The sequence below is a fragment of the Anomaloglossus baeobatrachus genome, chromosome 8 (assembly GCF_048569485.1).
Source record: "Anomaloglossus baeobatrachus isolate aAnoBae1 chromosome 8, aAnoBae1.hap1, whole genome shotgun sequence".
NCBI classification, from domain to species: Eukaryota; Metazoa; Chordata; class Amphibia; order Anura; family Aromobatidae; genus Anomaloglossus; species Anomaloglossus baeobatrachus.
In genome coordinates this window covers 215,119,557-215,144,635 of record NC_134360.1, presented here as the reverse complement: position 1 = coordinate 215,144,635, position 25,079 = coordinate 215,119,557, and the positions used below count along the sequence as shown (strand labels likewise).

General features: G+C 42.3%; 1 protein-coding gene across 3 annotated transcripts in view; it reads left to right on the top strand.

Moving 5' to 3' along the window:
* The window catches only part of SEC16B (SEC16 homolog B, endoplasmic reticulum export factor), a 276,625-nt gene that overhangs the window by 119,754 nt on the left and 131,792 nt on the right, over positions 1-25,079 (top strand). For all 3 annotated transcript variants that reach the window (XR_012724949.1, XM_075320161.1, XM_075320162.1), the window contains exons 16-18: positions 3,632-3,737; positions 10,090-10,227; positions 22,211-22,324. Coding sequence is in view for 2 of the 3 variants with exons in the window: in XM_075320161.1 (XP_075176276.1) it covers positions 3,632-3,737; positions 10,090-10,227; positions 22,211-22,324 (358 nt within the window). In the remaining variant the exon portion in view is untranslated. The remainder of the gene's footprint in view (positions 1-3,631; positions 3,738-10,089; positions 10,228-22,210; positions 22,325-25,079) is intronic.

The window sequence follows — 25,079 nt, the reverse complement described above, 5'->3', positions numbered from 1 at the left end:
AAAAAGGGGGGTACTCTTGGCCACATAGTGGCTATGCACTAATGTGTCCCTGAGACCCCCCCAAATAACCCCCTTCTCCCCCCCCCCCCCCCCCCTTCCCTCTCCTCCCACCCGCATCTCCTTCCTCCCCCTCGCCTCCTATCCCACCTGTTCCTTCGCCTCCACCATCCCCAAGAGCCTGCCATCCATTTCGATCCAGAAGAAATGGAAGTCTATATGTGTCTACAGAACAACAGAGGATTGAGAGGTCATGAAATTGTGGCAGACAATATGGAAATGGACTGTCTGGAATTGTCTCTATGTTGAAACCAGCATGTATATTTTTGGTCCATGTTCCTATACTTATTCTTCCTTTGCAGACGTCTGCCTATCTTCTTTCTTCTCCTTTTTTCCTCTGTTTCTCTTCCACATTGGCACCATCTCTGGTGTTTTGTATATGAATAATGCATATGTGTATGTGTTTTGTAATAGATTTCCTCTATAGGTATTATTGGGGGATTTTCATTTCTGTACGCAACCACTTGTGGTGTATATATACGAATAATGCATAATGCATATATACCCTGTAATATAATCCTTTTAGAGTGGTCACTAGGGGATTTTTCTATTCCTTGCCTAATGCATATCTATGCATTAGATACCATATGGTGGATGATGGGATTTTGGTGGCTAAACCGGTGGTTCCACAAGGTGTTGGTCCATCTGATGTAGTGCTGTGGTGCTTCCGCCTGATCGCGTCCGTGGTAACGCTCGTTGCGGAGGGAAACCGGATGTACTATTGGTGACGTCACCGGAAGTTCCCGTCTAGCCGGTTTCCGGCCGCCGAGACTGTGCCGCGGCGCGCTCCGTAGCGGCCACCCACCACAGCACACATGGGGAATGGGGGCGTGCCAGTGACAAATTGGCTCCCCTTTTTAAACTTCACTCCTCACACTTTTTAATTACCGTCCCCCGACGAAGTATTGGACGAAACACGTGTTGGGACGTCGGTCCCCACGTGCCTCAGGATCCGGGACTGTCTGCCTTACGGGTAAGCCTCATAGCTAGTCGGTTGAGCTACACAGCCTGGGCACCCCCTGTTTGTTTGTCATTTAGGGTTATAGCCCTGCTGTGTGGCACACCCCGGCCTTCATGTCAGGTTCCCATACACAGGCCTTAGTCATACGGATGTATGACCTAACATAAGGCTATTGTCTATGTTTTTGGGTTATTGACTAGTGGCACTTGGATGTTTTGGTTCCTATATGGGCCTTCTATGGATAGTTGGCTGCTACTTATATTAGATTGTTTGGCAGGTCCTGCCTCTATTAAACTGATTTCCTGGGTCACGTGGGGCTCTCCCCTCTTCCTTCACTACCCATTCCGGTTCTCTTTGATTATTGCTCTGTTATTTTGTAATACCCTGTGCACTATTACTAATAAAATGTTTTATACATTTGCATCATGATGTCTATGGGGTGTTTTCAATTATTGGTGAATATAAAGACTCTTGTGTCTTGTGTTTTAAGTGCATGGGTGGAGGTAGTAAATGCAATGTTCCCATATGAATGGACAGTGTATCGAAATAGAGGTTGCCTTGAAAAATCTAATAAGGTCTGGGAGATGTGGAATTCCTCTCCTTTGACGCTACCCGCCTAAGTGTAATAATTGTCTGAATCGCTCGTTTGCTCTTAGATTGTAGTAAAAATTACGGTGTGGTATTAATGTTGAATGCTCCTTAGTCACTGTGAGTCTTTTCTATGTTTTCTTCTTTTGTTCTCTGTGTCTCGTCCAAGGTACCTGGAATATGGTATCTCTGTACAGAACCCTCTTACAGTTTCACATGTAAGCATTATACATGTCCTTATTTGTACCTGGTTGATCTCTGTTACTTAATAAACAAATTAAAAAAAGAAAAAAAAAAAAAAAATATATATATATATATATATATATATATATATATATATATATATATATATTAGTCTAGGTAATATATCCATTTTCACAACATTGATCCGCCAAAACCAAGTGAATTGAAGCTTATTCCACTTTTTAAAATCCACCTCAATTTGTTTAAGAATATTTAGATGATTCAGTGGAAAAAGCCGGTAACTGAATACCCAGGAATGACAATAAGTCCCTTTGCCACTTAATAGTCCCTCTTTTGATGCTGTAGTGGATGGTGAGATATGGAGCCTGAAAGTCAAAATTTCAAACTTTGTTACCATTTTGCTTGTCAGTGTAAGTAAATCAACAGCAATAGTGTACTGTATTTTTCGGATTATAAGACACACTTTTCCTCTTATAAATTTGGGAGGAAAATGAGGGGTGCGTCTTATAATCTGAATATAGCATACCAGGAGGTGAATTGGCGGGGGGTTGTCTCTGCGGCTCTGTGTGCGGGTGGCCGGGTGCCTGTCGGTGTCTGCGGGCGGCCAGCAGGGTGCCTGTCGGTGCGTGCGGGTGGCTGGGTGCCTGTCGGTGCTGGTGGGAGGACAGCCTACTGGCTGACACTCTATGCAACCAGGTGGGCGGCCGGTGGCTATGCGGACTGCGGTGGATATGCGGTGGGTGTCATAGTCTGTCCACGGTCCCAACTTTAAATGATGACGCCGCGAGTCAGCGCATGTGCAGATGGAGCTCTTGGATGAGAGCACCATCTGCACACGCACCGCTTCGGGCGCCATTTCTTTGAAGTCTGAACCGCGGACAGACTGGGACACTCGCCACACCGGCCTGCTGCACCACACAAGCACCGCAGCTTCCGCTGCCACTACTGAACCGCCACCGCCGCTGCCACCACTGACCCACTGCTGCCACCACTGACCCGCCGCTGCCACCACTGACCAGCCGCTGCCACCACTGATCCGCCACTGCCACCACTGATCCGCCACTGCCACCACTGACCCGCCACTGCCACCACTGACCTGTTACTGCCAGCACAGCCTCTGCCTCCTGTGACCCCGCTCCACTACCGCTGCCGCCCCACCGGTACCTCTTATAATCCGATGCGTCTTATATAACGAAAAATACAGTATGTAAATAAAATAGGGTACTCAGTTAACATTATAATCAAAGAAACATAGAAGCCATCCCACTACGTCAAGGTGACCCATAACGGGACGGTCCTAGCATCTAATATTTAAACCTTACCATATATCCAGTGACGTAAGTGTGAATAAGGATTTAACCTTGCACCTCACAGGTGGATTGTCAACTGGATTCTATAAACGGTTGTTTTCAAATGATATATACAATTAATATTACCCCAAAAATGGTTGAAATTACAATTTTATAAGCTCTAGTTAGTGGAAGACAGGAGAAACATACATAGATGCCAAAAATGTGATGAAAATTACGTTTCTTTTTTTATTTTTGCCGATTTTACTGTCCACAGAATCTTTCTGCAGTATGGAACAGAATTCTGAATATGAAACATGTAAAGACTGTTTACTCGGTACACATCACTTTTTCCACTGGGGGGCAATGTCTTGCTTTAGATTTTGCTCACACTATAGGAATATTATTAGATCTTTATGTCATATTTGTATTTTTTTTTTCTTGGATTCTTTGTGTGCGATTCATTGTCTGCAGCCTCTGCTGTCCCCTTTGTACATCTATGTGATAACTATCTTTTCCTGCTCTCTTTCAGCCAGGGCTTTAAGAAGTTTGCCAGCACGGCGAACATCCAGCGCACTGAAATCCTGGAATACTGCCAAATTTTGGGAAAAATCAGACATTTTATCCCGTCGTTCCAGGTACCCGTTTTCAACAAAACCCTCAAAGACATCATATTTATCATATTTTTCCATACACAACAAATTTCAGGTCATTCCGCGAGTGCTTTGATTTTACGGCTTCTTTACCGTAATTGTGTCTTGTGTCGCACCTGCTCCTTAGACAGAAGAGTTAAAGATCTGTTGTATATGGTGTAACGTCTCATATGTTTCTCCTTATGCTTTCCTTTTCCTGCTAAGAACAGACACATGTTCATCACATTTGTTGTAACATCTTATTTTTGGCACCAGTGGATAGACTTTGTTATGTATTTTACTTCCTTTGTGCAGCGTTTTTCCTTTTTGCTGAGATTTTCCTACTACTCCTTCTGTTGGTTAAAGATTCCCGATATAATCCAATTGTAAATGTTTCATCGGAGATCTAACAATGAATCGATAATTGCTAAAACGATCTAATTTTCATATAAACTGATAAAAGTATAAAAATGCCAAAAACACCGATCGCTTGCCTTACTGCCCGCTAGTTAGAATATTTACAGTTATGGTGCCATAGACTGTGCCGATTTGGCAAAGTAAATCATCCCATTGAGTTGGGGACCAGTAGGGCACTGTATGGGTATGTGTTCATTTTATATGGAATAGCTCCTCTTTACAGTAGAGTGTCACATATAGATGAAGCTGTCACGATGTGACTACAGGAGTCACACCAGATACATGGGGGCTCCCGGTGAGGGACGCAACACAGCAGGGTAATGTCACGACGGGGAGGACTCTTGGCAATCAACGCAACACAAAGGGTACACTAGGGAACTTATACAATAATAAGCCCTGGTGCTAGGGAGAGGGAAGTAGGGTCACCGTCTAACACTCGCCTATAGGGCACTTTACACACAGCGACATCGCTAGCTATGTCGCTGGTGAAAGCACCCGCCCCCGTCGGTTGTGCGTCACAGGCAAATCGCTGTCCGTGGCGCACAACATCGCTAGGAACAGTCACACGTACTTACCTGCCTAGCGACGTCGCTGTGGCCGGCAAACCGCCTACTTTCTAAGGGGGCGGTTCGTGCGGCATCACAGCGGTGTCACTAAGCGGCCGCCCAATAGAAACGGAGGGGCGGAGATGAGCGGCCGGAATATCCCGCCCAACTCCTTCTTTCCTCATTGCCGGCGGCCACAGGTACGATGTTGTTCCTCATTCCTGCGGTGTCACACGTAGCGATGTGTGCTGCCGCAGGAACGACGAACAACCTGCATCCTGCAACAGCAACGATATTTGGGATTAGAACGACGTGTCAACGATCAACGATTAGGTGAGTAATTTTGATCGTTAACGGTCGTTCGTGCGTTTCACACGCAATGACATCGCTAACGAGGCCGGATGTGCGTCACGAATTCCGTGACCCCAACGACATCTCGTTAGCGATGTCGTTGCGTGTAAAGCCCCCTTAAGGCTGAACTCTGCACTCCCTAACATCCCTATACGAGTCCTTCATTCCATGCGCCGTCACATGCCAAGGTCCTCAACTCAACCTGACTAGTGAAGGCCAGCGAGACTACAATAAGACAGCATGAGGAAGGTAATACAAATGGGTGGTGAATGACACAACAAAAAGCATGCCTAGGTTTCTTCCGTAGGAAACTTAAAAGCTGCAATAGTAGCGACTCCACAGCTATGCAGCGACGAAATCTTTCAACATGATCAGCATAGGTATGAGCTATAACCAGCATAGTGAGGAGCGGATATTTACAGAAGAAGAGAGTGGCTGCAACTGAGTTTACAACTACCTGTTAGATCACTGCAGGGTAGAAATGAACCTTAACCCCTTCAGTGCTTGGTGGAATTAAATACGCTCCATCTCAGGTTAAATAACAAGTGGGGACTAAAGTGGATCTGCAATCCTTAATACGCTTTAACCTTCTGATCTCAGGTTGCCCTGAGATCACATCAGGCAGTGACACACTTGTGACAGAAGCTCATGACATATTTGGTGTGTATATTAGGCGCATGCACCAGGAATACATAACATAAGACTGTAATTTTAGCAATTTTATATCCGAATCTTTTTTTCTTTTGTTCTAGTTAAAAAAAAAGTATAGTCTGCCATGCTTTTCATACATCCAATCTGACCAGAACAAAATTAATATTCAGCATAAAACAGTTATTTTTCACAAGTGTAGCTTATACGCGAAACAAGTATGATTTATGTCAGGACTCTGTGTTTGGCACGCAGGAAGATTTTTAGATAAATGCACTGACTGTGAATTCCAAATACACAGGGAACAGAGCCTTACAGTATTGTTCTCGTCCTGTGCTAAATATGCTGCAATGCAAGACTCCTATGTATTGTTGGAGCTGGGAAAGATTTAGGCCCCAATTCAATCTTTATGGATTTTTTTTTACGTTACTTTTCTTTTTTTGTCTTGTGTTATGTGTGCACCAAGATCATCAAAGCGGCGGATGGGGTTCATAAATTTGGTGCAAAGTTAAAAGTTGTTTTTTTTCCCCTGTGATTAATGATTTATGTGTTTTGGGGTTTTTTTTTCAACTAAAAGTCACATACTTTTCAAAATGTAGCAAAACATTAGATTTTTAAAAGACAGGCATAAAATCACAGAGTTGCACCAAATTTTGCAATTTTATATAATGTCGTAATTGATGAATTAACTGAAAATATCTGGAAAATTTCAACTCTGTCCACTAAACGGAAAAAAAAAAGTGAGCGCAGACAGTAGGGAAAAAAAGTATTTAGTCAGCCACCAATTGTGCAAGTTCTCCCATTTAAAAGATGAGGTCGGATCGTAATTGACATCATAGGTGACCACAACTATGAGAGACAAAATGAGAAAACAAATGCAGAAAATCACCGCGTCTGATTTGGCAAGATTTTTTTTTTAAATTATGGTGGAAAATAAGGATTTGGTCAATAACAAAAGTTCATCTCAATATTTTGTTATAAATCCCTTGTTGGCAAAGAGGTGAAATGTTTTCTGGAAGTCTTCACAAGGTTGGCACACACTGTTGGTGGTATGTTGGCCCATTCTTCCATACCGATCTCCTCTAGAGCAGTGATGTTTTGGGCCTGTCGTTGGGCAACACGGACTTTCAACTCCCTCCAAAGGTTTTCAATGGGGTTGAGATCTGTAGACAGGCTAGGCCTCTCCAGGACCGTCATATGCTTCTTACGAAGCCACTCCGTTGCCCTGGCGGTGTGCTTGAGATCATTATCGTGTTGAAAGACCCAGCCACGTTTCATCTTCAATACCCTTGCTGATGGAAGGAGGTTTGCAGTCAAAATCTCACAATACATGGCCCCATTAATTCTTTCATATACACGAATCAGAAACAGCCCCAAAGCATGATGTTGCCACCTCCATGCTTCACAGTAGGTATGGTGTTCTTTGGATGCAATTCAGCAGTCTGTCTCCTCCAAACACGATGAGTTGTGTTCTACCAAACAGTTCTACTTTGGTTTCATCAGACCATTTGACATTCTCCCAATACTCTTCTGGATAATCCAAATGCTCTCTAGCAAACTTCAGATGGGCCTGGACATGTACTGGCTTAAGCAGGGGAACACGTTGCAGGATCTGAGTCCCTGGCGGCATAGTGTGTTACTGATGGTAGCTTTTGTTACGGTGGTCCCAGCTCTATGCAGGTCATTCACTAGGTCGCCCCGTGTGGTTCTGGGATTTTTGCTCACCGTTCATGTAATCATTTTGACCCCACAAGGTGAGATCTTGCGTGGAGCCTCAAAGCAAAGGAGATTATCAGTGGTCTTGTATGTCTTCCATTTTCTTATCATTGTTCCCACAGTTGATTTCATCGCACCAAGCTGCTTGCCTATTGCAGATACAGTCTTCCCAGCCTGGTACAGGGCTACAATTTTGTTTCTGGTGTCCTTCGACAGCTCTTTGGTCTTCACCATAGTGGAGTTTGGAATATGCCTGTTTGAGGTTGTGGACATGTGTCTTTTATACTGATAACAAGTTCAAACAGGTACCATTACTACAGGTAATAAGTGGAGGACAGAGGAGCCTCTTAAAAAAGAAGTTACAGGTCTGTGAGAGCCAGAAATCTTTCATGTTTTTAGGTGACTAAATACATATTTTCCACCATAATTTTCAAAAAATATCTTGCAAAATCAGACAAGGTGATTTTCTGGATTTGTTTTCTCATTTTGTCTCTCATAGTTGTGCTCTATCTATGATGTCAATTACAGGCCTCTCTTATCTTTTTAAGTGGGAGAACTTGCATAATTGGTGGCTGGCTACATACTTTTTTCCCCACTGTATCAAGTAAATGTCAAAAAAGGTGCAAATAGAAGGAATTTGGTGGCAAAAATAAAGAATACAAATTAGACACAAATAACAATGATGAATCAGAGGGATAGTGTGTAGCTCCCACCTAATAAAATATAGATAAGCAAAAAGTGGTAATGCAAAGGTAAATAGTGTGGTGCGTTACCATTTACTGAGACCAGACTACAACTATCTGGTTTGCCAGTTCAGCATACATACAGTACACAGATAGTGGTGCTAAATCACAAGCACCAAAACTCTAAACCTCTGATGGACAAAAAAGGTATCGGTGGGAGTTCAGAAATCAGTTTAGGCGGGAAGCAGTATGTGCTTAACTGGCTTCCTCTGCACTGCTGGGAAATGCCAGGTATCTGTAGAAGAGTGTGTATTATGTGTATAATGCCATTGTAGCATTCAGGAGGCAGGGAGAGGAATCACTTACCTCTCCATGGCGATCTGGTCCCTGTAATGCGATTACAGAGACCCAATTGTTGCCATGGTAACCCTGGATCATCACCATGATGACCCCGCGTTACTGAGGTATGGATCGCCTCGCAGACTAGGGCACCTACGTCACCTGGAGTTCCCTCCAGCAAGGTCCCACGGTGAAGACCGCAAGGCCTAGGTGCAAGGAACCATGGTCATGTCACAAGGTGAATCGAGTTCATGCCAGTGGATCACCAGGGTTTCCTGTTTTGCGGTCTTTACCGCAGGACCTTGCTGCAAGGAACTCCTGTGACGTAGGTGCCCTGGAGGCAAGGATAAGTGAACTGAGTTCATGCCGGCGCTTCTACAGGAAATTCCGGTGATTCACCGGCATGAACTGGGTTCACCTTGTGACGTCATCGGAGTTCCCTGCAGTAGGTCCTGCAGTAAAGACCGCGAGATGAGGCTGCAGGGAACCCCAGTGACGTCAAAAAAAGCACATAAGCACGCAAAAAAAAGTAACATGGGCATTACACTGCGAGGCCTAGGTGTATTAGGGTGAACTCTTAGCCAGAGGTCACTTGTTGCTTACTGCCTAGCCTAATTGGTGTGGATCAAGTGCATGCATAAGGAAATCACATCAGACACAGTCGGATGTGAAATCTCTTCTTAATCACAGTAAAGATGGCACCGAACAGAATAAGAAAAAACATGCAACCTCTTATATAGACTAGGGGCGTACACCAGTTCGGATATGCCTAATTACTGGGACAGTTCATGGGTTAGCCAATGGGCAGATCTGTGTTGATGCTGATGGGTGGGTCTAAGACGTCATCATCTGTGTGTTGGTCCTCTAGGTTGGCCAGTGGGTCTTTTACTTATATGTTGGTCTTCTTATATCTGGACATTCCTTGCATTCCAGGCAAGGTGTGGAGAACAGGAAATGGCGGCCATCTTTAGCTCTGTGTCATATGTATGATCTGAAAACTGAATTATGTAATTCAAATCGACATACTTCCCACAATCCCCTGTCAAGAGGTTAATTAAGTATTTAATGGAAAGGCACTCCTCCACAGTTGAGGTGCAGGGAACCTTAGTGACGTCACAAGGTGAATCGAGTTCATGCCGGTAGATCACTGGGGTTTCCTGAACCTAGGCCTCGCGGTCTTTACTGTGGGACCTTGCTGGCTGGAGATAATGCCGGTGACATAGGTGCCCTGGAGGCAAGGAGAAGTGAACGGAGTTCATGCATCTACAGGAAACCCCGGTGATCCACCAGCATGAACTGGGTTCACCTTGCGAGGTCACCTGAGTTCCCTGCGGTAGATCCCGCGGTAAAGATCATGAGATGAGGCTGCAGGAAACCCCAGTGACATAAAAAAAGGACATAAAAAAGCAACAACGTGGTTTTTTTCCTGCTTTTTTCACCGACTCCATTGACTTCAATCAGGGTAAAGCAGGAAAAAAACGCAAGGCAAAAAAAAAGCAACGTGTGCACAAGTCAGGATTCTCATAGACTTTGCTGGGATAATTTTTTATTACTTTTATTGATAAAATAAGCAAGGAAAACCGCTAGAAAAAAACGGCCTAAGCATTGTTTGTTTGTTTTTTTTAATTCTGTTATTTAATTCTATTTTTCACGTTTCAGATCTACAAGTTTGTATACGCCTCGCGGCTCGTGGATTATGGATTGACGTCCATGGCTCTGCATTATTGTGAGTGCATCGCCTCCGCCATCCTCCTCTCCAACTGTGGATCGTTAGTGTTGATATCGGAGTTAATCAAGGTGATTTAAGCCTTCACATGCATCCGTAGATACCCGAGCACCGGCGGTACGGCTCAGGAGATTATAGACCGTATTCCATATGAGCAGAACAGCCGATATGGCAGTTTTCTTCTTCACGTCCGCTACTGTCAATGGGAGCTAGCTGTACAAAACGTCCCATCTGTTTTTTTTTTTTTTTCTCCCTGTATATAATAAATCCCAACGCATTTCAAGCTAAACATTATTTCAGAGAGAAGCAGCGGGCACATTTTAGCAGGAATTCTGCCATTTCCCTGTTGACATAAAACTTCTGGGAATAAACATTAATCATTAATGACTTCTCTGCTCGAATGGCCTGCAGTGAAATGTGTTTAACGCTTCAAGCAGAAGAACTGGCATTTTTTTTTTTTTCGCTTAAAAATGGTAAATGATAGCTTCAGGTCTCCAGGGTGTATTTCTCTTCATGCCTTTATACCGTGCACATTGCATTATTATCACATTTACCGGGGATGGTAAAATCTTGCATTGTTTCAGAGCAGAAGTCTGCACCTTTTCACATGCAAAATGCAATGAACTCTCATACTCTCTCACTGCCGATCATGTTCAGTGAAGACGGCAGGAAAACCATAAAAAACACTGTGGGGAAAAAAACATTACGCCTGCATTTCTAATGCTTAGATTTACATAGAGCGATGCAGAATAAAAAGCTTTCTTAAAGCTATCACTAGGATTTTCCTATATAACCTAAAAACCAGTGCTATACTGGCACTATCAGGCTGATTCTATATATACAGTCAGGGCCAGAAATATTTGGACAGTGACACAAGTTTTGTTATTTTAGCTGTTTACAAAAACATGTTCAGAAATACAATTATATATATAATATGGGCTGAAAGTGCACACTCCCAGCTGCAATATGAGAGTTTTCACATCCAAATCGGAGAAAGGGTTTAGGAATCATAGCTCTGTAATGCATAGCCTCCTCTTTTTCAAGGGACCAAAAGTAATTGGACAAGGGACTCTAAGGGCTACAATTAACTCTGAAGGCGTCTCCCTCGTTAACCTGTAATCAATGAAGTAGTTAAAAAGTCTGGGGTTGATTACAGGTGTGTGGTTTTGCATTTGGAAGCTGTTGCTGTGACCAGACAACATGCGGTCTAAGGAACTCTGAATTGAGGTGAAGCAGAAGATCCTGAGGCTGAAAAAAAGAAAAATTCCATCAGAGAGATAGCAGACATGCTTGGAGTAGCAAAATCAAGAGTCGGGTACATTCTGAGAAAAAAGGAATTGACTGGTGAGCTTGGGAACTCAAAAAGGCCTGGGCGTCCACGGATGACAACAGTGGTGGATGATCGCCGCATACTTTCTTTGGTGAAGAAGAACCCGTTCACAACATCGACTGATGTCCAGAACACTCTCAGTGAAGTAGGTGTATCTGTCTCTAAGTCAACAGTAAAGACAAGACTCCATGAAAGTAAATACAAAGGGTTCACATCTAGATGCAAACCATTCATCAATTCCAAAAATAGACAGGCCAGAGTTAAATTTGCTGAAAAACACCTCATGAAGCCAGCTCAGTTCTGGATAAGTATTCTATAGACAGATGAGACCAAGATCAACCTGTACCAGAATGATGGGAAGAAAAAAGTTTGGAGAAGAAAGGGAACGGCACATGATCCAAGGCACACCACATCCTCTGTAAAACATGGTGGAGGCAACGTGATGGCATGGGCATGCATGGCTTTCAATGGCACTGGGTCACTTGTGTTTATTGATGACATAACAGCAGACAAGAGTAGCCGGATGAATTCTGAAGTGTACCGGGATATACTTTCAGCCCAGATTCAGCCAAATGCCGCAAAGTTGATCAGACGGTGCTTCATAGTACAGATGGATAATGACCCCAAGCATACAGCCAAAGCTACCCAGGAGTTCATGAGTGCAAAAAAGTGGAACATTCTGCAATGGCCAAGTCAATCACCAGATCTTAACCCAATTGAGCATGCATTTCACTTGCTCAAATCCAGACTTAAGACGGAAAGACCCACAAACAAGCAAGACCTGAAGGCTGCGGCTGTAAAGGCCTGGAAAAGCATTAAGAAGGGGGAAACCCAGCGTTTGGTGATGTCCATGGGTTCCAGACTTAAGGCAGTGATTGCCTCCAAAGGATTCACAACAAATTATTGAAAATAAAAATATTTTGTTTGGGTTTGGTTTATTTGTCCAATTACTTTTGACCTCCTAAAATGTGGAGTGTTTGTAAAGAAATGTGTACAATTCCTACAATTTCTATCAGATATTTTTGTTCAAACCTTCAAATTAAACGTTACAATCTGCACTTGAATTCTGTTGTAGAGGTTTCATTTCAAATCCAATGTGGTGGCATGCAGAGCCCAACTCGCGAAAATTGTGTCACTGTCCAAATATTTCTGGACCTAACTGTACCTTTAGTGGTCAGCTCAGATGTATAGGTTTTGAAACACAAGCAAGTAAAGTTTGTAAAACAAACAGCTTTTTGATTGGCAGCAGCTGTCGATCAGTTGATAGCTGGGATGGGTATTCATAGTGATTCCCGCCCCCCTGCCTGTTGTCCCTCCCCATATCTGTTATTTATGCTAATTCTCTTATAGAATCGTTTTACTAAGTGACTAAAAGGGCCTATGCTGATGTCATACCCATGTGACCAGAAGGGGTGGGGCCTCAGCCAACATAGCTCATACCAGGAAGCAACATTATTTTTCTGTTAGCAGAGTCCTCGTCCCTTCTGGTCACATGGTTATGACATCAGCACAGGTCGTTCTAGTCAGTCAGTAAAACGGTTCTAGAATAGAATTTGGATAAATAAAAGGAGGAGGAACAACAGGCAGGGAGGTTCAGGAATCACTATGAATAACCACCCCAGCTATCAGCTGATCGGCAGCTGCTGTCATTCAAAAAGCTGCTCATTTTACAAAGTTTACTTGCTTGTGTTTCAAAACCTATACATCCGAGCTGACAACTAAAGGTATGTATAGAATCAGCATGATAGCGCCAGTATAGCACTGGCTTTAGTTTATATACGAAAATCCTGGTGATTTGTGCGCTTTAAAGGGTCATTGTTATTTCTCCTGATATTATATTGTTAGGAAACGCTTGCATTCCCTGTGGAATAAAAATGTAGGAACATGTTTTCTTAGAGCTCTGCATTGCACTGTTCCTATGTTATTCCTCTTGAAAATATAGAAATGAGCTAAGACCTTAGCATTATTATCATTTTTGTCAATAGTCATGATTCTATGTAGTCTGACAGTGGCTCCAGTGGTCAATAAATGGTCAGTTTTTTCTGTGTAATCTGTGAGCAGCAAAGACCCTGATTCCAGCGATTTATCACTTTCTGGGCTGCTTGGCGCAATTTTGATAAAATCACTGTTTTATTTGCTGCAGTTCTACCTATTTTCTGAATGCTGAGCTGTGTACAACCTCGCCCTCCCCACTGATTGGCAACTTTCTGTATACTCTGCTAATCAGTGGTGAGGACGAGGATATACAGAGGAGTACTACATGGCACGAGACAACTAGTCCTTTGATGATAAATTCCTGCTGATAAAATACTTTTTTATTGAAATTACAAGGAGCTCAGTAAATGACACATCACGAGAATCAGGGTCTTTGCCCCTACATCATATTGCTCTCAGATTTAAATAGCAAAAACCTGACAAATTTTCTTTAAAGGGTACTTTTACATGCTCTTCATACCAAGGAAGAATTAATCAGAGCTTGCATGCTAAGGTGGCTGTCTAGCCAAGGGAAGTAACGCCCTTGTGACTAGTCCCTGTGCTCATTAGCATATCATAAAGGATCTTTAGAAATACTTTTTCTAAAGATCTCTTTATGTATACTACTAGATACAGGGACAGTTATGTAGGGATTAGCAATATGCACCCAGAACTGCTCATGGTCCTGGGTCCATATTGCTCCTGATAGGTTCCCTTTAAGCAACTGGGCAAACCTGGCTCTTCAACAATACAGAGAAATCCAGATAATTCATGTTGTAAGAAAATATATTTAGGAGAAGTTCAAGCAATGAAAATTACAATTCTAGGTGATATTCTCAGAATGAAGAATGGCCATCGGTTCAAGTACTTGGTTGTCAGCCTATACATTCAACTGGATGTTTTTGCAGTGACCTAGCTCACTTTATGAAAGAAAGAGCGGAGATATGAATGTAAGAAGGACATTAAAATTTACAAATGTGACACATGAAACGAGGACAGTTCCAAAAGTCTCCTTCTTCTCGTAACTTATTTATGGCCTGAATGAGACTCGAATGAGCAGTATTTTAGCTGAAAAATGTGCGTTGTAATTGTTTAAGGGTTTTCTTTTCTATGACTGATGGGATGCGTGACTTTCGAGTGACATTTTTAAATCCGCACACGTGTACCTATGTGCGTCTCGGACCCTCATAAATAGCCGCACAAATTGTAAGGAGAGGTTTTCAAGAACAGAATTTGAAAGAATATTGGTTTACGCAAAGGAAGGTCAAATAGGTATACTGCAAGAAAGCTGAATAGGAAGCTCTCTCTACTGTATGTATGTTTTAGGACAAACAAAAGAATACAGCAGCGTTCTGTAAGCGCTAAGATATCATAGAATATATTAAATTTAAACTGCATTATTACAATATGGAATATACTTGAAAAAATAAAGATACTAAAGGGTACTTTACACGCTGCGATATCGGTACCGATATCGCTAGCGAGCGTACCCGCCCCCGTCGGTTGTGCGTGACGGGCAAATCGCTGCCCGTGGCGCACAACATCGCTAACCCCCATCACACGGACTTACCTTCCCTGCGATGTCAATCTGGCCGGCGATCCGCCTCGTTTCTAAGGGGGCGGTTCGTGCGGCGTCACAGCGACGTCACACGGCAGCCGTCCAATAGCAGAGGAGGGGCGGAGATGAGCGGCCGGAACATGCCGCCCACCTCCTTCCTTCCTCATTGCCGGTGGATGAAGGTAAGGAGATGTTCGTCGCTCCTGCGGTGTCACACATAGCGATGTATGATGCCGCAGGAACGAGGAACAACATCGCTACTTACCAGACAACGAGTTTTGGTATATGAACGACCACTCATATACCTACGATTTTTGTCTTTTTTGCAATCGTTTAAGGTTGCTCCTGCCTGTCACACACTGCGATGTCGCTAACGACGCTGGATGTGCGTCACAAACACCGTGACCCCGACCATATATCGTTAGCGATGTCACAGCGTGTAAATGACCCTTTAGCGCATAAATTGGCCAATTCATGTGAGCCCATCAACCCGACAAAGTGACCTTTCTTTGATGGGACCCTCTCCAAATTCCATGCCTCTCCTGGACTAAAAGTCTACGAATATATGGGCAGGTAGGATCTGGTACTAATTAAAAACCCACCCTGTGTCACAATAGGATGCTGTCTATACTTCCAATATATGTTCCAAAAAAACAAAAAAAACTTGTCATGGTTCTCCAAATTAAACATAGCAAGTGTGAACAGGTGCCAACTGCTATGACGTCTCGAAACACAAACAAAAGAATACAGCAGCACTCTGTAAGCGCTAATATATATGCAAACATAGAATATATTAAATTTAAACTGCAGTATTGCTATATGGAATATGCTTGAAAAAATAAAGATACTTAGCGCATAAATTGGCCAATTCATTAGAGCCCATCAACCACGACAAAGTGACCTTTTTTTGATGGGACCCTCTCAAAATTCCATGCCTCTCCTGGATCAAAAGTCTATGAATATATGGACAGGTAGGATCCAGTACTAATTAAAAACACACCCTGTGTCAGAATAGGATGCTGTCTATACTTCCAATATATGTTCTAAAAAAACAAAAAAAATCTGTCCTGCTTCTCCAAATTAAACATAGCAAGTGTGAACAGGTGCCAACGGCTATGACTTCTCAAAACACAAACAAAAGAATACAGCAGCACTCTGTAAGCACTAAGATATATACAAACATAGGATAAATGAAATTTAAACTGCATTGTTGATCTGTGGCATATACTTGGAAAAATAAAGATACTTAGCGCAAAAATTGGCCAATTCATGTGAGCACATCAACTGCGATAAGGTGCCCTTTCTTTGATGGGACCCACTCCAAATTCCATGTCTCTCCTGGACTAAAAATATACAAATATTTGGGTAGGTAGTATTTGGTACTAATTAAAAACACTCCCTGGGTCTGATAGCAGTAGAGCAGTGTTAGAATAGGAAACTATCTATGCCTCCAATATATGTTGCAAATAACTGTCCTGCATCTCCAAATAAAACATAGCAAGTATGAACAGGTGCCAACTGCTATGATTTCAGAAAACACAAACAAAAGAATACAGCAGCAACTGTAAGTGCTAAGATATATACAAAAATAGAATATATGAAATGTAAATTGCATTAATGCTATGTGGAAAATACCTGGAAAAATAAAGATACTTAGCTCATAAATTGGCCAATTCATGTGAGCCCATCAACCACGACAAGGTAACCTTTCTTTGATGGGACCATCTCCAAATTTCATGCCTCTTCTGCACTAAAAGTCTACAAATATATGGGCAGGTAGGATCCGGCACTAATTAAAAACACACCCTGGGGCTAATGGGAGGAGAGCAGTGTCAGAATAGGAGGCTATCTGTCCCTCCAATATATGTTGCAAAAAACTGTCCTGCATCTCCAAATAAAACATAGCACATGTGGACATGTGCTGTGTTTTATGACTACTGCTATGGCTACATGAAACACAAAAGAATACAGCAGCACTCGGTAAGCACTAAGATACATACAAACATAGAACATATAAAATGTAAACTGCATTAATGCTGTATGGAATATACTTGGAAAAATGAAGGCACTTAGCACATAAATTGGCCAATTCATGTGAACCCATCGACCGCGACAAGGTGACCTTTCTTTGATGGACTTTCATAAAGAGTTCTATGTATATAAAACCTAATTTCAAAGATCGTATTAGTGCTTTCAGATTTATTAAAGGGAACTTCTTACTTTATTCATTTTTCATCAATATGCTGTATTAAAAAAAATTCATCTCTTCCAAATTTAAAGAGTTATTCCAAACAGTGAAAGTTATCACCCAACCAGGTGATAATAACTTGCACTGATCCTAAGAATGGGGCTATAAAGTGCCCCAGCAGAATAAAGAGCTCAGCTCACCGGTAGTCCAATAAAGAATGAACGGTGTAATTGGGTGGATGGGTGGTCATTACTCCATTCTGAAGGGCATTTCGGAACCCCTTACTTTCTAGGGATCAGTGGGGGACCGCCCACCTAGGATAGGTGATAAATTTCAATTTTGGTAATAACTATTTAGAATGCTTAGATATTTTATTGATAGAGCCAATCCAAATATAATGATGTTGTTGCTTCAGTCAACATTGATCTTCGTCAAACTTAATTGCCGCAGAGAGGAATCATTTAGCAGTAGAGTTAGAGTAACCGTCGTTTCAATTTTTATATCATAAATCAATAGTACAGATGTAAATAAGAAACTTTGTAATATATTTTATCTGAGAAATCTGCTTCTTTCTCCTCCTGTAATGATCATTCTTATTCAAAATTCTCAATTCACGGGTAAAAGCTAAAGTCAGTGAGGACAGAATGTTACATTACATTACTGAGAGAGGTGATGGCAGTTGGTGCTCATAAGATTATATGTATAAGGGAGGAGCTCTGCCTTTAGCTCCTCCTACTTCCCTTCTACATAGAATTTTTGCAGCACCAATTGTCATCTCCTATCTCAGTAATGTAACATTCTGTCCTCACTGAATTTAGATTTTACCCATAAATTGAGAATTTTGACACTGAATAATCAGTCCTGGCAGAGAAAGAAGTAGATGTCTTTGATAATATATATTACAAAAGTTTCTTATTTGAATGTTTACTATTAATTTATGAAATTTAAATTAAAAGGATGGGTACTCTTTAAAGAGGACCAACCACTAGGATTTTCATATTTAAACTAAAGCCAGTGCTATACTGGCGCTATCATGCTGAATCTATACATACCTTTAGTTGTGAGATCGGATGTATACTTTCTGAAATACAGGCAAGTAAATTTTGTGAAATGCACTGTTATTTGATTGATAGCAGCTACAGAATATTTAATAGGTGGGTTGGGTTTTGCTAGTTATTCCTGCCCCTGTCTGCCTGCCTGTCCTTCTTCCATCTTGTCCTTCCTCCCTGCTTCCCCTGTAATAATAGAGACAGTGAGGAGGAAGGACAGGCAACAGACAGGGACGGGAATAACTAGCAAAACCCGATCCACCTATTAGATATTCTGTAGCTGCTATCCATCAAACAACAGTGCATTTCACAAACTTTACTTGCCTGTATTTTAGAAAGTATACATCCGATCTCACAACTAAAGGTATGTATAGAATCAGCATGATAGCGCCAGTATAGCGCTGGCTTTAGTTTATATAGGAAAATCCTGGTGGATGGCCCTCTTTAAGCACTTTGGAGTAATGACAGCCATTAGTGATGATTGCATACACCAATAAAACTTTTTGGAAGTCATTTTGGAAATGTGTTCATTTTCTGTTGTAGATGATTGTGTCCCTATTTATGCACATACTCCAGCCACACAAAGGGCTGTCAACCTCAAACTTTGAATGTGCTGGTTCCAAAATTGCCTTATAGAGTGTGTCTTTTACTTGATTTCTCAATATTTCTCTGCTTTTAAAATCAGTCTTTGAATTTTTATTGACAGTGTCATCATTTATTGCTTTATATTCCCTGTAGTGGTGCTAAAAATGAATCGAACATTTGAGGCCTTAAAGTGAACCTGTCAGGTGCAATATGCACCCAGAGCCAGGAGCAGTCCTGGGTGTATATTGCTAATCCCTGCCTAACTGTCCCTATATACATTAGCATAGATAAAGAGATCTTTAGTAAAAGTATTCCTAAAGATCCTTTATGATATGATAATGGACGCAAGGACTTGACGCAACGGTGTTAGTTCCTGTGCTCATTCAGCCCTCATAGCATGTTACCACGCCCAGAGGGGCATGCAAACATGCTATTCAATGCCCACTGCTAGCGCCATCGGCGGTGACGCGCGTACCTGTGTCCATTGTCACCGCATTAAACACTGGACAGTACGCATGATGACAATATCCGGCACTTCCGATCATTGCGCACTATGAAGCCGAATGTACACATCCCGGCTTCAGAGAGGTCTAGCGTGCATTACCGAAAGTGCCGATACTTCTGATCATGTGCACTGCCCACCACTGATGATGCTAGCATTGAATAGTATGTTAGCACACCCCCTGTGGGTGTGGTAACATGCTATGAGGGTGGAATCAGCGCATGAACTAATGCCCTTGCAACTAGTCGCTGCCTCATTAGCATATCATAAAGGATCTTTAGAAATACTTTTTCTAAAGATCCCTTTTTCTATGCTACTAGATACAGGGACGGTTAGGCAGGGATTAATAATATGCACCCAGAACTGCTCGTGGTTCTGGGTGCATATTGCACCTGACAGGTTCCCTTTAACCCTCCGTCACATACAATATCGGTTCTAACGAGTTCACATACAATGTGACTGTCAGGCGCAGGCTAGAAAAATACCTATAATATCTAATGTTTGCAATTTCAGTGCTCTAAAAGTGATCAGTGACCTTCAAATGGATGTAATAAAAGAGACTACACATAATTAGGTGCAAAAAAAACCCATTTACTTAACATAAAACTAATAACTCTGAAATACAAACATTTCAAAACTCCCGCCAAATAGTCCCCAGTTTGACTCTGTCAAAAAACTCTACAAAGAAAATTTATGGAAACAAACTTAATTTTAAGGTACCTTAAGTACTATTAAACACATATTCAATCAGAATTAGATACTGAAGTTTCCCCAGAAAAATTACACTTGCAGAGCATGTGATGAATAAAATAATAAAATACCAACCTTATTGAGTGTGACGTGTTCACATACAATGAGCCTGAGAGATTAGTGCAGTTATATCTGTCCTCCTGAAGCTCTGCAATCCAACTGTGGTATGAGGTTTCACAGAGCTGCTAGAGACAGGAGACTATTTGGAGGGAGGGGATTTCCTCACAATCTGGTGAGGAAGGAGAAATGAAAGTAAAAGAGATGTGCCTGTCAGGTCTATTGTATGTGACGAAGGGTTAATAAGAAAATATGACCATTCTTATTTGAGTCCATCCCCATGCACATTACACTAATGTTGGCTTAACCTTTCAATACTGATGGTTTTGTCCGTCAGCCTCAGTATAGGGATTTTAGCCGACTGATCCTTGGGAGAGATGTGGATCGGGCATGTTTGATTTTGGACTGCCAATCACAAAGTTTCGTGGATGTAAGCCACAGCAACACATTGCTTTCTCATGGAGAGCATAGTAGCTCTCGGCCAAGTGAGCACTTTTGGGTATGGGGGAGCCGGCAGAGATAAATGTTGAAGAAAATGAAAGACCGCACTCCGTCCGCTGTGACTGGATAACTTTTATTCACATAAGTGCCGGGTAAAAGGTTGAAGGTGCACTGTGAGCTGGCTCCTCAAAGTGGGACGACGGCCGTTTCGCCTACTGAATTAGGCTTCCACGGGTCCACATGTGGAGCTACGGCACCACCCCTTTTAAAGGAGTGCTCACAGATTGCCACAGACCACATAAAAACAATGGGAGATTGTATATACATACAATCATGGAATAAAACCATGCAACATGTGCAATATAACATACAAAAAGCACATATCAAAAAAGAAAATATAAAGACAAAGGTAAAGGTGTTGGAACAAACAATTTGCGAGACAAACTAGTGAAGAACAGACTCACTAGCCCGGTGACGTGGCTTGATAGATGTTGCCCACCGGGTAATTACCGGTGTGGCCACTGTAGGTTTTGTTACCTCCATTTGGTTGGTCGTTCTTTGCAGATTGGCTCGCATTTACACATGGTCCATCAATTCATTTCATGCAAAACAAAGTTTGTGGTCTATGTGGTTCTCTGCCCTTGTGGCAGGTTCTACCTAGACAAAACAATCAGATGTTTATATATACGGTTTAGGGAACATTATAACTCCATAAGGTCAGGAAAAGGTTCTCCCAGATTGATTTCACACATTCAGGAACAGCATGAGGGCAACCCAGATGTATTGTATTTTGCCGGTTTAAAGAAGGTCACTCTGCCATCCAAGGGAGGTGACCTCCATAAACTCTTATTACAAGAGGAGGCCAAATTAATTATTAATTATAGGGCGCAAGGCCCTCAGGGATTGAATGATTGAGTTGACCTTACTGTATTCCTGTGAAATTGTTTGTTCGAACACCTTTACCTTTGTCTTTATATTTTCTTTTTTGATATGTGCTTTTTGTATGTTATATTGCACATGTTGCATGGTTTTATTCCATGATTGTATGTATATACAATCTCCCATTGTTTTTATGTGGTCTGTGGCAATCTGTGAGCACTCCTTTAAAAGGGGTGGTGCCGTAGCTCCACATGTGGACCCGTGGAAGCCTAATTCAGTAGGCGAAACAGCCGTCGTCCCCCTTTGAGGAGCCAGCTCACAGTGCACCTTCAGCCTTTTACCCTGCACTTATGTGAATAAAAGTTATCCAGTCACAGCGGACGGAGTGCGGTCTTTCATTTTCTTCATCTACTTACCCATGGACTGCTTGACCTGATGTGCACCCCGCTTCTGGACACGTGGTTCTTCCAGCTCTCCACCTGGACGCAGGCGATACCGCAGGTAACGGGCGGTGGTGCAGGACCTTCTCTGCTGCATTACTATGTTAGAGATAAATGTTGGCCAAAGCATCTAATGTGTATTGACAGCTTTACCTCCTTGTGTAGTTTGCCCGTCTATTGGTCGGAGGTGATTAGTGTGTCATACTCGGATATTTCATTCATAGACCACAGATTCATAGCTTTATCCAAGGACTGGATCTATAGTTTTATTTTCACACTGGAATGTCTTTTCTGATTTCAGTTGTCAGAACGCTTAAAATACTCGGATCCCCAACTTCTAGACGGACCGGAGCCAGAATGGAACCAAGACCCGACCTGGCTCGTCCAGCTTCGTGCTCTTGTCCTGCAGTTACAGGTAAACACCGGAGATAAGTTTCAAATCAGATATTGCCATAGTGACTGTCAGTTCTTGGGATTTCTATCGGTACAATAGTAATTGCTTAACAAGCTCCTTCCTTTCAATGCTCAGCTGTCACGGTGGTGCATTTCTCAAAATCGTGTCAGAAGAAGGCAAATAAAAAAGCGTCACTTACCATCTGTAAAATTGATCCACTTTATTGTAATCCATTGAAAACCAATTAAAAACCGATTAACAGGCAATGGGAGATAGCAGGATGCGTGCAGGCGATGACCGTTCCACGTATCAATATGGTTCTGCAGGCCTGAATCAAATCATGCTCTAAGGGAATCAATGGAAAAAGAAAAATATTTCTAGCTGTAAAGCGTCTTGGTGTATCTTATGTTCAGTTGCTGGCAGGTACATACTGTATATGTAAGTGGACCTCACTGGATCTCTATCACATGCATGTGCATCTTCCATTCAGCGCTATTCTTCCAGTGTAAAAACATAAGCAAAATAGCTAATTATTACATTTTATCCCGATATGTCTTTCTTTACTGTCTTTCTTGGCTGAACTTATCCAAAAATGAGTGGTTTGAGATACGAGCTTTGAAAAAAAGACACATGATTTGCTCTATGTTTATACTACATGTAGCATTTGTGATATAAGTTGCACACTCTTTCACTTTTTGCTAGTGTCATGGCATGGTTTGGAGATTTGATCTAGTGACTTGTTGCAATGTGATCAGTTCCTCTGTCTGCTGGGCTATTGCCTTTTCTTCCCTGTCCAAATGCTGATGGTTCTTATGGTCTTTGTTTTTTTTCTTCTTTTGTTCCTATACAGGTGTTTCTTATTTACCCATTATTGTTTGCCCCATCACATTCTGGGTTGGGTTATGTATGTTCACCTCTCACTGTACTGTCTTGCTGGCTATATTTCTGTGTGAACTGTTTCCGGGAATTCCAGACTTTCATCTTAGGGGGTTTCCTTTAAAGTAACCACCAGTTGATTGTCTGCTATAAAATGGTGTGTTTTCCTTACCAGCCCCTAATACCTTTCATCTTTCATCTTGTTTGAACTTGTTTTAGTTTATCTCACACTGGGTTTCTGTTTGTTCCTGAACACCTTCCTCCCCTCTTGTAAGCAATGTGAAGCGGCCTCCCCTCTAGTCCCTCAGGAGGCACAAGAAACCTCTTAATGGCCTTTTAGGGAGCCAAGTCCAATATGGTGCTGTTAGTTGTGCGGCTAGAAGCTTTTAGTCTGTACAGGGACTAGTTGGGTGTGGACATGCCTTCCCCTTTTCCATTACCCGTTTGTGCGAGTGATTAACAGCTAGGATATCAAAATATTGTGTTGAAATAGAATCAAAGGAAGTGGACATGGTGGACATGTTTGTCCATCTTGGTTTGTAATGATGGATGTGATTGGCTGTCCCTGCTTGATGAATTTGACCGCTGCAGGGATGAATCAGTACTGAGCACATGTGTGCCCTTGTGTGATATACCAGTGGCTATGGGGATTTTATATGAGGTAACATCTGTTTGGTTGTTGGTGATTGAATACCTTACGGCTGATATCAGCAACAGAACATTTAAGAGGGGTCGCAGTTGTTAGCTTATTATAGCCTCAGCCCCCTGATGAAGCCAGTCATGGTGAAACATCTTGGGGAGGCTATTAGCTAACTATTTTTACAGGCAGGGTAGAGCCAGACTAACTTGATGACATTGTAGGACAGCAGTCCACTTGCTTGTCGTATCTGGTCCGCGGCCGGATACATGACCCAGCACATATATTAGGTCACTACTTGCTGCTAATTATTAGATTGATCTGTTTATTTGCATATAGAATTAAAAGTTAAGTTTTATCAATCTTTAGTTAGGGTACCTCTAGTCGCCCTTTGGGCAAATTGTGTTTTCAATTGAGGGCAGACACAATTTAGAACAATGTATGAAGATTAATTGGGATCGATTTGAAAACTATTAAAATATGTCTAACTGATATGGTTCTTATCCAAGGGGTAAATGTCAGGGATTGCCTCTGACCCCGAAATAGAATTGTGCTAACGCTATGATTTTTTAGTCGCTTGTAGAGGTGAAGGAACCCGAACTTTAAAGTGCGATATTTGTACCAAACATTGACTTAACAAAAAAATATACTTTATGTATGTAAACCACTCGAGTGAGCTTCGCTGTGCTCGGGCGCGCTCATTGCTCGGCCCTGTGAGGGTTATTTGCAGTGTTTGAATGGCTCGCACTGGGGGCAAAATCAGCATTATTAGATCTAGTGTGTGTATTCCCCAAAAAAAAAAGAAAAATGCTGCCCTCCCTCCTGCGGAAGTGATCTGTTTATGGCTGACTGTATGTGTAGGGAGAGCCAAACTGCCCAATCAGTGACTAATAATGGTGCTCAGGTCAAGATCGGGTCCAGAACAGAACTTTATCTAAAGTCCGGGTGAACCTGCAGAACCCGCACTTTCATGGGTCCGCTAATCTCTAGATGCGTGGTGTCCAGTGGACCCCAACTGAGTTTGTTTTCATCATATTTCCGCAAGTATAGAAAGTAAGTCACCATTGATTCCGATAGTTTTCTATCTTGGGTGCCCCTCCTGCCTTAGTGCATTGCGAGATGAGGCGTCGTCCACATGTCCCTCAGCGAGGTTCTTGGGGTTCCATGGACTGGTATTTTGGCATGACTAAAGGGTACTTTATACACTGCGACATCGCTACCGATATATCGTCGTGGTCACGTCGTTAGTGACGCACATCCGGA